This window comes from Podarcis cretensis, assembly GCF_951804945.1.
Source record: "Podarcis cretensis genome assembly, chromosome: 14".
Lineage (NCBI taxonomy): Eukaryota > Metazoa > Chordata > Lepidosauria > Squamata > Lacertidae > Podarcis > Podarcis cretensis.
In genome coordinates, this window is record NC_137183.1 from 11,534,425 (window position 1) to 11,549,742 (window position 15,318).

Here is a 15,318-nt window from a genome sequence, read left to right on the forward strand (position 1 = left end):
ATGCCTGCATTTCTTCCTCCTGTTCTTGGCTGTGTAATGTTGAATCGAGATTTATTTGTTTTCCTTTTAGGTTTGAAGGAAGATTTCCAGATGGACGTTTTTAAAATATTGGCAGCCATTCTGCACTTAGGCAATGTGCAAATAGCTCCTGTTGGTGATGAAAGATCTTCTGTTAGTGTAAGAATTGCCAGCAAAATATTTTGGGACTTATTTTCCCTTGGTGAACAATGGAAGAAGCCCTTGCCGTGTTTTTCCCATTTAGCTAGGGCACACGCATAATCATGCTGCACTTTAGTCTTGCTGCACATTTCCTTCTTTGAGGATGCAACCCTCAAAGCCAATCGAGTTACCGTATTTTTCGCGCTATAGGACGCAGCAGATGATAGGACGCACCTAGTTTTTTTGGGGGGAGGAAATAAGGGGGGGGGGATTCTGAATCCCAGAAGCCAGAACAACAAGAGGGATCTGGCTTCTGGGATAGCCTCTTGCTGTTCTGGCTTCTGGGATAGCCGCTGGGATAGCTGGTCTAGCTTTGCGTGAAGGCACCCCGCTGCCCTACAGAGGCTTTGTGCCACTAACCCCAAGGCTAGAACAGCGAGACGGAGCGCTGCACAGCACCCCCTCTCCCTGTTCTGGCTTAGCCGCGCAGCCTGCATTCGCTCCATAAGACGCACACACATTTCCCCTTACTTCTTAGAAGGGAAAAAGTGTGTCTTATAGAGCGAAAAATACGGTACTATTCATAGCTCAGTTAGGTTTTGGACCTGGGTTCTTCATAGCCAAAATCGACATTTCAGTGTCTCTTACACCACAATGCTTTGTGTTGTGTAGCGCATTGGCTTTCCTGGTTTGCCATACAAGAAGGCACTGCACTTTCAGTTCTGTGCTGCAAGCCTTGTATTAAAGTTCTTCTTGTTCATGCATCCTCTGTGTGCCCTCCTTTTCATAATCCTTTTCAGTTTCTCAGTGGGGAGCAAATTGCCCCCTTAAAGATGCTTTCAGGCCAAGCCTTGCATGCTACGGGGGTGAGTTCTGGCACCGGAAATAGTATATGGAACTGAATGATTTCCAGGTTTCAAATCTAGTAAACCCTGGGACCTCTTGACATTGCAGTGGATTGCGAAATGGGGCTCTTCTTGGGTTCTGCTTCTGCTTCCGTCAGGGACTGAAACAAATAATGTAGTTTTAATTCTGGTCTTTTAAAATATGCGTTGGAATGTCTTGATACAATTGCGTGGAAATTTGTAGCTATGTTGCCGGCAAATGTAAAATTTCATGTGACTGAGGAAACTTTAGATTCCCCGCCTGCCTACATTGATGGCAATGTGTCACAGAGAATACAGAGATGATACATACTCTTGTCAAATTCCCGTACCACTTTTGTAGTGTTTATTTTTTAATAAATCTTATTTTTGCATTTTCTATTTTACATAAACGAATGAATTAAAAACATAAAAATATAATCCCTTCTGACTTCCCTCCACCCCCCATTGTGGATATTAATGTAATGATTTCCCCCTCTGCATCTCTATTACAACTCTATTTTTATAAATCCTTTGTCAATCCATAGTTCAAATTTTTACTACAAATTTTATGTCAATCCTACCAACGTATGTAGTTGTTTACAATAGCTTTTCAAATAAATTATAAACTTCCCCCATTCTTTATTAAAGACCTCCTCTTCCTGGTTTCTAATCCTTCCTGTAAACCCCCTTTGTAATGTTTAGTTTTATTTATCACATATGCTGATAACATTGCAATGTGCACTTCTCTAACCAATTCTATGGGTGTGTTATATTACTCCTCATTAAAATAACACTAGGTTCTGGACTTAATAAAATGTGAGGATTTAGGCCAGGCATAGGCAAGCTCTGGCCCTCCAGATGTTTGGGACTACAATTCCCATCATCCCTGACCACTGGTCCTGTTAGCTAGGGATGATGGGAATTGTAGTCCCAAACATCTGGAGGGCCAGAGCTTGCCTATGCCTGATTTAGGCAGTGGAGGCTGGTCCATTAGGGCAAATGGGGCACTGACCCACCAACCTCAGCCAATCCCCAGCTGCCTGTTTTCTTACCCAGTGTGTGGCACTACTTGTCCACTTCTTCCGCCTTATTCTCAGTGTTGCCTTTATAGTATTTAGCAGGGAGGAGGATGGGGACTGTACTAGAATTAGACAACTCTGCCTGTTATTGGCTCTGGCTCCACCTAGTGTTGGCCTCCCTGTCTTCTGCCCTACCAGATTCTCATTAGGCACCAGCAACCACTGGGTTTAGATATCTGATGTGGAAATTTCATTGCTTTCCTGTCCTCCTCCTCCCCACCCCCCACCCCCAGCTTGGATGTTGTCATATGACTATTATTAAAGTATGCAGCATTCTGAAGCATGACTACCTTATTATTGAAACCCTGGTTGTTGATTATTGATTTCTTTCTTCTTTCTCAAAGCTGGATGACAAACATCTCCACATATTCTGTGACCTACTGGATTTAGAAAGCGACAAAGTGGCACGGTGGCTGTGCCACAGAAAAATTGTCACCACCTCTGAAACTGTGGTGAAACCCATGACAAAACTCCAAGCCCTTAATGCCCGTGATGCTTTGGCAAAAAAGATTTATGCCCACCTTTTTGATTTCATCGTGGAACGAATTAACAAGGCACTGGAGTTTTCTGGCAAACAGCACACTTTTATTGGTGTTTTGGACATCTATGGGTAAGATGTTTATTTCTGAGAGGGAGTGAAAACTGCATGTTTATTTAATACAGTGGTACCTTGGGTTAAGTACTTAATTCGTTCCGGAGGCCGTTCTTAACCTGAAACTGTTCTTAACCTGAAGCACCACTTTAGCTAATGGGGCCTTCTGCTGCTGCTCCACTGCCAGAGCATGATTTCTGTTCTCACCCTGAAGTAAAGTTCTTAACCTGAAGCAGTATTTCTGAGTTAGCGGAGTCTGTAACCTGAAGCGTATGTAACCTGAAACGTATGTAACCCGAGGTACCACTGTACTCTGTCTTATTTCAGCAAAACAAAATAAAAAAATTCCTACCAGTAGCACCTTAAAGACCAACTAAGTTAGTTCTTGGTATGAGTTTTCGTGTGCATGCACACTTCTTCAGATACACTGAAACAGAAGTCACCAGACCCTTCTATATAGTGAGAAGGTGGGGAGGGGTATTACTCAGAAGGGTGGTGGGATTGGGTGATTGGCAGATGGCTGTGATGAGCCTGTTGACGACTCTTAACGCCTGCAATAGGTATTACAGGAAAAAGCAAGGGGTGAGAAGGTGAAAAATGGCTTTGTCATGTATAATGAGATAAGAATCCAATGTCTTTGTTCAGACCAGGTCTCTCCATGGTTTTAAGTTTGGTAATAAGTTGCAATTCAGCAGCTTCTCTTTCCAGTCTATTTCTGAAATTCCTTTGTAATAGAACAGCTACTTTGAGATCTTGTATAGAATGTCCTGGGAGATTGACGTGTTCTCCTACTGGTTTCTCTGTCTTGTGGTTCCTGATGTCAGATTTATGTCCGTTTATTCTTTGGCGTAAGGTTTGGCCTGTTTGTCCAATATAGAGAGCTGAAGGACACTGTTGGCATTTGATGGCATACACAATGTTAGATGATGAGCAATTAAATAGTCTCGAGATGGTATGTGTGATGTTGTTGGGGCCAGTAATGGTGTTGTCCGGGTGTATGTGGCAGCAAAGTTGGCATCTGGGTTTATTGCAGGCTCTGGTGCCAGTGTCCGTGTTAAGTCTGGTTGTAGTATTATTGTGGGTTAGGAGTTGTTTAAGATTGGGTGGCTGTCTGTAGGCAATGAAAGGTCTTCCTCCCACAGCTTGAGAAAGAGAACTGTCATTGTCCAGGAGAGGTTGTAGATCTCTGATGATACGTTGTACTGTTTTAACTTGGGAGCTGTATGTGATGACTAGAGGTCATCACATACAGTTATTTCAGCAAATGATTGGAAACAATCTCTTGTAGAGTGGAGGAATGAGATGCTAGAATACTTTGCTGGGAGGACTTATTGATAACTGAAGTTCTTTAGGCAGTATATAATTAAAATAGGCAATGGTGCACTATTTGCTAGCAAAAGTTCAGAAAAGTTTCTCCCGTAGTTCTCCAATGCTCAAACTGCCACCTGAATCTGCTGGCATGGAAGCAGCAGATATTAGTCCCTCACAGGCCAAGGCTTCATCAAATAAAGGTTAATAATTACATTTCCAACCATTTATTTCAGATTTGAAACTTTCGATATCAACAGCTTTGAACAGTTTTGCATCAATTATGCCAACGAAAAGCTGCAGCAGCAATTTAACCTGGTATGATATATCTTATGGATATTAGTAATTGGAATTCTTGAAAAACAACCTGTTTACTTTTTGAGTAACTTCTAGGAACTTGAAAATTTTGAAATTCTATTTCAGTCATGTGTTATCTTCTTATATCTAATATGCAACATCTCAAATAAACATGTAGCATGTTTTCTATTTCTGAACAGCTGTCATTATAGCGCAAGGTGGCCCAGCATGATGCTCTTGAACTAACAGAAAATTTCTACCTTAATAATTCTCAGTGCATCTTTTCTAAGGGTTTTTGTCTACAATAAAGAAATTTCCAACCAGTATGCGCTAGATTGGCTCATTCTGCCATGGCTATTGATTTTTTATTTGCATACTGTATTAACCTTATGAAGTAATTTTGTTCATTTGTTTTGCATCTAAAAATCTCTATCTTTCTTGAAGATAGCTTGGTAACTCCTTCAACACAGGTATTATACGTTGTCAATAGCCAATGCCTGATAGCAACCTGTCTGCAGAGTTCTGCACCAGCTCCAGCTTCTGAACCAAACATGTTACATAAAAGTCTATCCTCAAGTTTTCCTTTGCTGCCCTGATTTTGTTGTGACCGTATCTGACAATGTCATTATTAGCATGTCTTTAAACTTGAACAAGAAGAATATATGAAAGAAAATATCCCATGGACGCTCATTGACTTTTATGACAACCAACCAGTCATTGATCTTATTGAAGCTAAAATGGGCATTTTAGAGCTTCTGGATGAAGAGTGCCTGGTAAGTTTTTATGCTGTTTTTATTTTGCTGTTCTCAGTATAGTTGCTGTAGACCTACATCTTTGCTTTATTTTCTTCTTTTCTCCTCTTTACGCAACATTTATGCAGCCATGTTGGCAAGACGTCTCATTAATGTAAGAAAGAGTTCAAATATTTCTTTTTAATAAGCCTCTTTATACTTGTGCTGGCATACTCTCAAGTAAAAGGCATACCCTCCAACATTTCTCTGATGAAAATAGGGATGTCATATTCCATCATCATCATCATCATCATCATTTTATTATTTATACCCTGCCTGGGTTGCCCCAGCCACTCTGGGTGGCTTCCAGCATATATAAAAACATAATGAAACATTAAAAAAACATCCCTATACAGTTGTACCTTTGAAGTCGAACAGAATCCATTCTGGAAGTCCATTTGATTTCCAAAATGTTCAAAAACCAAAGCGTAGCTTCTGATTGGCTGCGAGAAGCTCCTGAAACCAATCGAAAGCAGCGGAAGCCCAGTCGGATGTTGGGCTTCCAAAAATAGTTCACAAACCGGAACAGTCACTTCTGGGTTTGCGATGTTTGGGAGCCAAAACGTCCAGGAACTAAGCTGTTTGACTTCCAAGATATGACTGCACAGTGCTGCTTTTCGGTGTCTTCTAAAGGTTGTGTAGTTACTTATCTCCTTGGCTCAGGGGTCGCATAACTCCATACCCTCCAACATTTCTCTGATGAAAATATAGATGTCCTAAGGATAAGCAGGACATTCTGGGATCAAATTAGAAACCAGGATGGCTTCTGTAAATCCAGGACTGTCCTTGGAAAATAGGGACACTTGGAGGGTCTCTATAAGGTACTATACACAGGCTAGCCTATAGGCCATGTCAGGGCCAGAAGTTTGGAAGTGAATTGGGAAAGTAGCAGGCAGTTCAGGAAGTTTTCAGGGGTGGGCAATCTCAGGGTTCAGTCTGTGCCTGAGGTTGCTTACACTGAGAAGCCAAGCCAACGGTCACAGGTTTTGTAGGACAATGTGAAATCCTGTGACCCCTGCTGACCTGATAAGCTGACCATCTGCAGCAGTGGAGCTTAGCTTCTTCCTCTGGGAAGCTACCACCGTATTTCAGAGAGTAAGATGCTTGGGTGCTGCTCCTGGGGCACCCAGCTTGAAACCACTTTTGCAAACCAGCAGCCCCGTTAATTGAATAATTGGCGAAAGTTATTTCGCACATTGCGTTTCACTTTTTTTTGCAGTTACCTCAAGGAACTGATGAAAATTGGCTCCTTAAGTTATATAACAATTTTGCAAACAAGAATCCACTCTTTGAAGAGCCAAGAATGTCAAACTCTTCTTTTATAATCCAGCACTTTGCTGATAAGGTAAGGCATTCCTCTTGCCCCCAGGTGTTGCAACCTTCCCATGTCTGGATATAATGTTTAGAGTGTAAAATATCCTCTATAATCTAATGAATGTATTTGCCTATATAGTATGAAGTATACAGCAAACATTCTGGAAAATGAAGCTGTTTGCTTCAGTTACCTCCTGATTTACAAAGACAAAACAATTGACAATATGAATTATAGATGTAAATGTGGATGCAGTGCTCCCCAGCCTGTAACCATGTTTAAGATTACAGGAATGGGCTATTATGGGATTGTGTTCTGACTCCCTCCTCCCTTCACCTGGAAGCAGGCTTTGATGTTATTTCTGCAAATGCTAACTCTGGTCAATGCTAATCAGGGCCTGCTTCTAACCCAGGATTTAAAGAATATGTAAATGATGATGATACAGATGGAAATATATCTTGCTACAGTGGTGTCCCGCAAGACGAATGCCTCGCAAGACGGAAAACCCGCTAGACGAAAGGGTTTTCCGTTTTGGAGGTGCTTCGCAAAACGAATTTCCTATGGGCTTGCTTCGCAAGACGAAAATGTATTGCGAGTTCCTGCAGGGTTTTTTCCCCTCCCCCCCTTTTTCTAAGCCGCTTATCAGCTGATCCGCTAAGCCGCTAATAGCGTTAAGCCGCTTATCCGCTAATGGGCTTGCTTCACAAGACGAAAAAACCGCAAGACGAAGAGACTCGCGGAACGGATTCTTTTCATCTTGCGAGGCACCACTGTATTTTGCTTTGCGTATAGTTGGCTCAAAAACAGTTTAGTATAGATTTCTCAGCTATGTAATGCCTATTGATTATATTAAGTAGGTTTGAATTCACTTCCCTATACTGTAAACTGGCGTGTGAACTTCAGATGAAGGGTAGTATATTAAAATAAAATAAAATAAAATAAAAGACAGATCCAAGTATTCATGGTGGGTGAATGCACTGCTATGTCAGGAACTTGGAAATGCTGGATCTGGCAATATTGCAACTTTCGTGGATGAAAATGGTTGGCAGTCAGAGCTAAGGTCTTTGTGTTATAGCTTAGGCAACTTCCTAAGTCTTATTTTCTGTTAATGAAGCTATGGATGTGGCCTTTTATCAGCTTGGGAACTGAAAAAAGTATGTTGTTTCTATATAGCTTTACATGTTTCTTAGCAATTGTTGATTTCACCTTTCTCACGCAGGTAGAGTATAAAAGTGATGGATTTTTGGAAAAAAATAGAGACACAGTATATGAAGTATTAATTGAAATCTTACGAAGCAGCAAGGTTTGTAAATAACCTGTTCTTTTCCTTCCTACTAATGAAACTGGTACATCTGCTGTCATATACTATTTAAAAAGATGCTCTCATCTATTATTACATTCTCGAAATAGATAAAATGGCAGCCTAGATGCAAGTTCTTGTTTCTATTTAGATATTCTTTCTAAACATGTTTTCTATTTATAGTCACCTTTCCTATTAGTAACAAATGAATATATGTAATAACCATCGCACGGAACGCGGGTGGCGCTGTGGGTAAAACCTCAGTGCCTAGGACTTGCCGATCGTATGGTCGGCGGTTCGAATCCCCGCGGCGGGGTGAGCTCCCGTCTTTCGGTCCTAGCTCCTGCCCACCTAGCAGTTCGAAAGCACCTCTAAGTGCAAGTAGATAAATAGGTCCCGCTTTATAGCGGGAAGGTAAACGGCGTTTCCGTGTGCTGTGCTGGTGCTGGCTCACCAGAGCAGCTTCGTCACGCTGGCCACATGACCCGGAAGTGTCTCCGGACAGCGCTGGCCCCCCGGCCTCTTAAGTGAGATGAGTGCACAACCCTAGAGTCGGACACGACTGGCCCGTACGGGCAAGGGTACCTTTACCTTTAATAACCATCGCATGAAACTGTTTTTTCTCTTTAGTTTCGACTATGTGCAAACTTTTTCCAAGACAATCCAGTACCTGTCTCCCCATTCAGCTCGGTGATCAAAGTTAAGTCTGCGAAAACAGTGATTAAGCCACCTAATAAGCAGTTCCGTACAACAGTTGGCAATAAGGTATTTTTAGATTCCTCTTAATGGCTGATGAGCTATTAGTACATTTATACAGGCGGCAATCCTTTTGCGTGGGGGTTCTGTTCCTGACCCTGTACGCGTTGGCAGAGCACGCATGAGCCCACTCTGCCCTGTTATGCCCCTGTTTCCCCAGCCCCCCTGTTCTGCTCTCTTCCGGGTCCAAAAGCTGGTTGCACATCCAGCAGCGGAGGAAGCCGCTCAGGCACCTAGGGCGGCGCGCCCAGGGGCGGGGCGAGGCGCACCGTGGGGCGCACCTACAGAGTCTGCCTGCCTCCTCTCACTCAGCCACTCTACAGCTTGGGGGGATGCAGCAGGTGGACCATTTGGGCAGCCACCGCTTCACTCCCAGGAGAGATGCATGGCTTGGGCGCACTGCAGGCCCCGCAGTGAGTGCTGCCCGGCATTTTGTCACCCCCTGGGGCGCATCGCACCCACCGCACCCCCCTTCCTCTGCCCCTGTGCATATTAGTGGGACAGGCCTATATTCCATCTTTCTTTCAAGAAGCTGAAGGCAGTATACATGGCACTGGGAGAGGCTTAAGCAAGAGGGAGATATCAAGGGGATGATAGAGAGAATACAAAAATGCCCCCCCCCCACTTTTTCACTCAAGTTTACCAATATTTAGTTTGTAAATATTGAGTGGAATGCTCTCAGAGTTTTGTGGTATATATTTTTGTCTGTCAGAATGCCCCTTCTCAAGTCAGTTTTGCTTTGTTGTTTCGTTCTGAAGGTTAAAGCAGTCAATGTTTTAATATTTTCTAGTTTCGTACTTCCTTATATTTACTAATGGAGACACTTAATGCAACCACACCTCACTATGTGCGATGCATCAAGCCAAATGATCAGAAGCTAGCATTTGAGTGAGTATTCAATTGAAATATACTCTTTGCTTTAACAGAGATGTGTTTCATTATTACACTGAAGATGGATAGTGTTCTACATGCCAATTGTTTATTAGGCAAAATCCCCCCTTTTTTAATTGTCGCTTTTAAAGTGGTATGGATAGGAAATCTACTTTCCATAAAATTTCATAACTTAACATAAGTTATTTTTCATAACTTACCCCTTCCTGGAATGGGGCTTAAAAAAAATAATTATTACCAAAATAAAAATAAAAATAAAAATTATTACATAGAAACTTCACTTCGTCTGTTAAAATAACCCACCATGATATATAGGCTATAGAATTAAAGGACTTAATCATTCATAAAAATGGCAGGAAATAACTGTTTTATTTGACTCCCATAGGTTCGATTCTAAAAGAGTGGTTCAGCAATTGCGAGCTTGTGGTGTTTTAGAAACAATTCGGATTAGTGCTCAAAGTTACCCATCTAGGTATGTAACAATCGCTGCGGGTTTCAGTGGTTTTGATTTATAACAATTTAATTCACTAGTCCACCTGCTATTTTTATTTTATAGGTGGACTTACATTGAGTTTTACAGCCGTTACAGGATTCTCATGTCTCAGCATGAACTCTCTCTTACTGACAAGAAACAAATTTGCAAGATTGTTTTGCAGCGGCTCATTGAGGTCAGAGGTTTTGTAACAATCAGTTATCCAAGGTGACAGGCTTCCATTCATATTTAATCACCCAGAATTCATTTGTCATCTGTAAATGAAAATACATTCTTGGTCTCAATATTGTACTATTCCTTCATGACGACTAGAATTAAACATTTGTATCATGTTTCAATAGATTTGAAATATATTTAACAAAGCCTTTTTTTGTTTCTCCCAGGATCCAACCCAATACCAATTTGGTAGAACAAAAATTTTCTTCAGAGCAGGGCAGGTTGCTTATCTGGAAAAATTACGGTCAGATAAGTTGAGGCAAGCATGTATTGTGATTCAGAAGAATGCCCGAGGTTGGCTGCAGCGGAAGAAATTCCTCCATATCAGACAAGCAGCAGTTATAATACAGCAGTACTTCCGAGGACAACGGACTGTACGGTAATTTCAGGGACTAACCTAGTCAGGGGTTTGTTTAATTTTTTTTCTGAAGAATGTAAATATGTGGAAGGACTGGGATAATGCCTGGGATTCATGTCCATCTATTTGTAGGAGAAGTTCTCATTTCCATATCTACAGATATGAAATCTAACAGAATGCTTCTAGAATAGGTTTCAGATGCATTCGGCTAGCTCCAAAAAGGTGCCTTAGCATCTTCTTCATGGGAAGTGGGAACCGCTGTCCTGTTGGTGTGCTGAAGCAATAAGGATAATTTATTATTTATACCCCGCTCATCTGGCTGGGTTTCCCCAGCTACTCTGGTTGGCGCCCAACAGAATAATTAATATTAATATTATTATTAATAATAAAATGATAAAACATCAAATTATTTCCTTGACATCTGATGGGAGGGCATTCCACAGGGTGGGCCCTCTGCCTGGTTCCCTGTAACCTCACTTCTTGCAGTGAGGGAACCGTCAGAAGGCCCTCAGAGCTGGACCTCAGTGTCCGGGCTGAACGATGGGGGTGAAGACGCTCCTTCAGGTATACTGGACCGAGGCCATTTAGGGCTTTAAAGGTCAGCAGCAACATTTTGAATTGTGCTCAGAAACATACTGGGGGCCAATGTAGGAATTTCAGGACTGGTGTTATATGGTCTCGGCGGCCACTCCCAGTCACCAGTCTAGCTGCCAGTGTGGTGTAGTGGTTAAGAGCGGTAGACTCATAATCTAGTGAACCGGGTTCGTGTCTCCGCTCCTCCACATGCAGCTGCTGGGTGACCTTGGGCTAGTCACATTTCTTTGAAGTATCTCAGCCCCACTCACCTCACAGGGTGTTTGTTGTGGGGGAGGAAGGGAAAGGAGAATGTTAGCCGCTTTGAGACTCCTTCGGGTAGTGATAAAGCGGGATATCAAATCCAAACTACTACTCTTCTTCTTCTTCTTCTTCTTCTTCTTCTTCTTCTTCCGGATTAGTTGTAGTTTCCGTGTCACCTTCAAAGGTAGCCCCACATAGAGCGCATTGCAGTAGTCCAAGCGGGAAATAACTAGAGCATGCACCACTCTGGCAAGACAGTCTGCAGGCAGATAGGGTCTCAGCCTGCGTACCAGATGGATCTGGTAGACAGCTGCCCTGGACACAGAATTGACCTGCACCTCCATGGACAGCCGTGAGTCCCAATCTTTGGGACAAGCAATGTTTCTCTATGCCTACATGATCAACTGGTATAGTCATGGGGCCAGTCTGTTTTCCAGACTGTAATCTGGGAGCCAGACATGCATTTTATTGCAGAATCTGACCCTCATGGGTAGATCTGGCTCTGCAGTGAAGTTGCTGCCATCCAGTAGCACCTTCATAGCTGTGGAGCAGATTGAAGGAGTGCCCATCTTCAGGCTGGAGGGTTGGTCCTGACGTTCTTTCAAGGGGGTGGAGCCTGGATGAAGCAGTCTGGAGACGGAGGAGTAAATGTCCTCAGTCTGCTCCCAACCTTGTTGCTCACCTGGAGCTATCCATGGCCTTGCCGCTTTCCCCATGGTTTCCATCGTTGACACTAATGGTCTGACTCCATAACACAGCTTCCTCTGTTCCTACGAAATCCTCCTGCAAAAGACTTTTCCTTTGCTACCAGGCTTGAGTTCAAGCCAGAGATACAACAGTCCATTCTCCTTTTGCAGGTACAGATCAGGATGCAAAAGAGGAATCAGGAACACACTATGTGTGCTTTACAGCCAAAAGTTGTCACCGTAGGCTGCAAAGAAAAAGGCCCTCAACTTTTGGCTGCAAAGGAAGATTCAGTAGCACATTCCAGTGAGTTTCCAGCTCTTCTTCCTGCAAGCTGTGGCTTGAAGGTTTGCCCAAAATGGTCTGGCAAGCCTGATTAAGCCCCCAAGCTGGATATCCCTCATTTCTGGTCAAGAACCATGAGGGCCAATTGGTGGTAAGTGGGTTGGATTCTGTCCCTGAAGGAATTTTATCTGGCTCCCGGTGATTCTATCATTTTGTGGTAAAAGGTTTGTCAACAGTTTCAGTCCAAAAAATTCTTTTAAAAGTGTTTTCAGGTAGTGAGAAATTGAGATATTCTACACTTTAAAGGAAGATCACCTTTGGGTTTTGCAGCTACATTTGTGAAATTCCATAATAATAATAATAATAATAATTTATTATTTATACCCCACCCATCTGGCTGGGCCTCCCCAGCCACTCTGGGCGGCTTACATAAAAACCAAAAATACAGTAAAATATCACACGTTAAAAACTTCCCTGAACAGGGCTGCCTTAAGATGTCTTCTGAATGTCAGGTAGTTGTTTATCACTTTGACATCTGCTGGAAGGGCGTTCCACAGGGCGGGCGCCACTACCGAAAAGGCCCTCTGCCTGGTTCCCTGTAGCTTTGCTTCTCGCAATGAGGGAACCGCCAGAAGGCCCTCGGCGCTAGACCTCAGCGTCCGGGCAGAATGATGGGGGTGGAGACGCTCCTTCAGGTATACTGGACCGAGGCCATTTAGGGCTTTAAAGGTCAGCACCAACACTTTGAATTGTGCTCGGAAACATACTGGGAGCCAATGTAGGTCTTTCAAGACTGGTGTTATATGGTCTCGGCGGCCGCTCCCAGTCACCAGTCTAGCTGCCGCATTCTGGATTAGTTGTAGTTTCCGAGTCACCTTCAAAGGTAGCCCCACGTAGAGTGCATTGCAGTAGTCCAAGCGGGAGATAACCACTCTGGCGAGACAGTCCGCAGGCAGATAGTGTCTCAGCCTACGTACCAGATGGAGCTGGTAAACAGCTGCCCTGGACACAGATTTGACCTGTGCTTCCATGGACAGCTGTGAGTCCAAAATGACTCCCAGGCTGCGCACCTGGTCCTTCAGGGGCACAGTTACCCCATTCAGGACCAGGGAATCCTCCACACCTGCCCGCCTCCTGTCCCCCCAAAACAGTACTTCTGTCTTGTCAGGATTCAACCTCAATCTGTTAGCCGCCATCCATCCTCCAACCGCCTCCAGACACTCACACAGGACCTTCACCGCCTTCACTGGTTCTGATTTAAAAGAGAGGTAGAGCTGGGTATCATCCGCATACTGATGAACACCCAGCCCAAACCTCCTGATGATCTCTCCCAGCGGCTGCATGTAGATGTTGAAAAGCATGGGGGAGAGGACAGAACCCTGAGGCACCCCACAAGTGAGAGCCCAGGGGTCTGAACACTCATCCCCCACCACCACTTTCTGAACACGGCCCAGGAGGAAGGAGCGGAACCACTGTATAACAGTGCCCCCAGCTCCCAGCCCCTCAAGACGGTCCATAGGCTCTCTCTTGGTGCACTGCCAAACTGGGGATGTTCGTGGTGCTTTTTCAGGCTTAGGGGAAGGTTCCTGTGAAGGTCCAAGATCTTAGGAGGTTCTGGGAGGTTCCTTTGGGAGTTCTTAGCCAACTGCCTCAGGCTTAATGGTCTACCCATCTTCCACTGTCTTCTCTGAGCCCTAACGCAGCTCCAGCTCCTCATCTGGTGTCCCCACAGCCTCAGTCCCTGTGTCCAGATCACTGCTGAATACAGGGGTCATGACAATTGTCCCTGAACTGTAGCTCACCGTTGGCTACAGTTGATTGATGGTGGCTCTTCAAGATTTTAGAAAGGAGGCTTTGGGGATTGAACCTGCAACCTTCTGTGTGCTCTTACCATTGTGTAGCTCTTACCACCGAGCGATGACACAAATACTAAGGATAATTTAATTTCTCTTCAGACAAGCTATAACTGCAAGAGCCTTGAAAGAAGCATGGGCAGCTATCATTATCCAGAAGTACTGCCGGGGATATCTAGTACGTAGGCTTTGCCATCTTATCCGTGTGGCTGTTTTGACAATCCAAGCTTTTACTCGAGGCTTTCTGGCAAGGAGGAAATACAGAAAGGTACAAATAATTCACCAAATAATCTATATATTAGTTTCCTGTTCGGTGAAGAAGTAAATATCTACGTCTGATAGGGCTGCTTCTTTTATAACATGTATATTTCTTGAATTATCAGTGCAGAATTGCTATATGAAGCCTGTCCTCAGCTTCACCGCCCTGAATTCTCAGTACTTTTATGTGTTGGTGAGAGAAACTCCACCACTAGTACCCAAATTAGCATGCTATACCGTGATAGCTAAGAGCGTTAGCTGTGAACCAGGAAATCCCCAGTTCAAATTGCACCTCCCATAGGAAACAATGGTCTCCCCAACTCAGCCTCCCAGTTAGCATATGGGAATAATAGTAAATAATAGTAATACTGACCTACATTCTAATTATAGAGCTTTTGTAAGAATTACTGAGATAATTTATGTCGAAGCACTTTGAACCCCGTGGAACCCTGTATAGCAGCGCTATAATTATTATGCACAGCCTTCTTTATGGTGTGTGTGTGAATGAACTAGTAAGTCAGAGTTCTTCTACAGTGACGCATGGTCTGTGCTTTTATACCACCATGTGCCACGTGACAAGCAGGTGTGGAAGTAGCAGTGAGGAATTCTAAGCTGCGTTTGGCCAGTAGGGTTGTGGCATCTTCGTTGTTCACTGTACAGTGACTGCTTGAGGATTTCTGCCTGTGTACATTCTGGTTATACAGTGGTACCTTGTTAGTCGAACGCCTTAGTTGTCTAACAAATTGGCTCCTGAATGTCACAAACCCGGAAGTGAGTGTTCTGGTTTGCAAATGTTTTTTGGAAGCCAAACGTCTGATGTGGCTTCCGAAGCTCCTGCAGCCAATCAGAAGCCGTGCCTTGGTTTCCGAACCATTTCGGGAGTTGAATGGACTCCCGGAATGGATTAAATTCGAGAACCAAGGTACGACTGTATCTGCTTGATGATACTTTGCTGAAGTCTTCAGTGCATATTTGTCAAGTGA

At 43.6% G+C, this 15,318-nt stretch overlaps 1 protein-coding gene across 4 annotated transcripts in view; it reads left to right on the forward strand.

Annotated features, from left to right (window-relative positions):
• The window catches only part of MYO5C (myosin VC), a 54,247-nt gene that overhangs the window by 12,458 nt on the left and 26,471 nt on the right, over nucleotides 1-15,318 (forward strand). For all 4 annotated transcript variants that reach the window (XM_079953137.1, XM_079953136.1, XM_079953139.1 and 1 more), the window contains 12 exons: nucleotides 71-177; nucleotides 2,449-2,714; nucleotides 4,241-4,322; nucleotides 4,934-5,074; nucleotides 6,312-6,437; nucleotides 7,624-7,707; nucleotides 8,335-8,469; nucleotides 9,251-9,348; nucleotides 9,737-9,823; nucleotides 9,908-10,019; nucleotides 10,228-10,439; nucleotides 14,180-14,345. In XM_079953137.1, coding sequence (XP_079809263.1) covers nucleotides 71-177; nucleotides 2,449-2,714; nucleotides 4,241-4,322; nucleotides 4,934-5,074; nucleotides 6,312-6,437; nucleotides 7,624-7,707; nucleotides 8,335-8,469; nucleotides 9,251-9,348; nucleotides 9,737-9,823; nucleotides 9,908-10,019; nucleotides 10,228-10,439; nucleotides 14,180-14,345 — 1,616 coding nt within the window. The remainder of the gene's footprint in view (nucleotides 1-70; nucleotides 178-2,448; nucleotides 2,715-4,240; nucleotides 4,323-4,933; nucleotides 5,075-6,311; nucleotides 6,438-7,623; nucleotides 7,708-8,334; nucleotides 8,470-9,250; nucleotides 9,349-9,736; nucleotides 9,824-9,907; nucleotides 10,020-10,227; nucleotides 10,440-14,179; nucleotides 14,346-15,318) is intronic.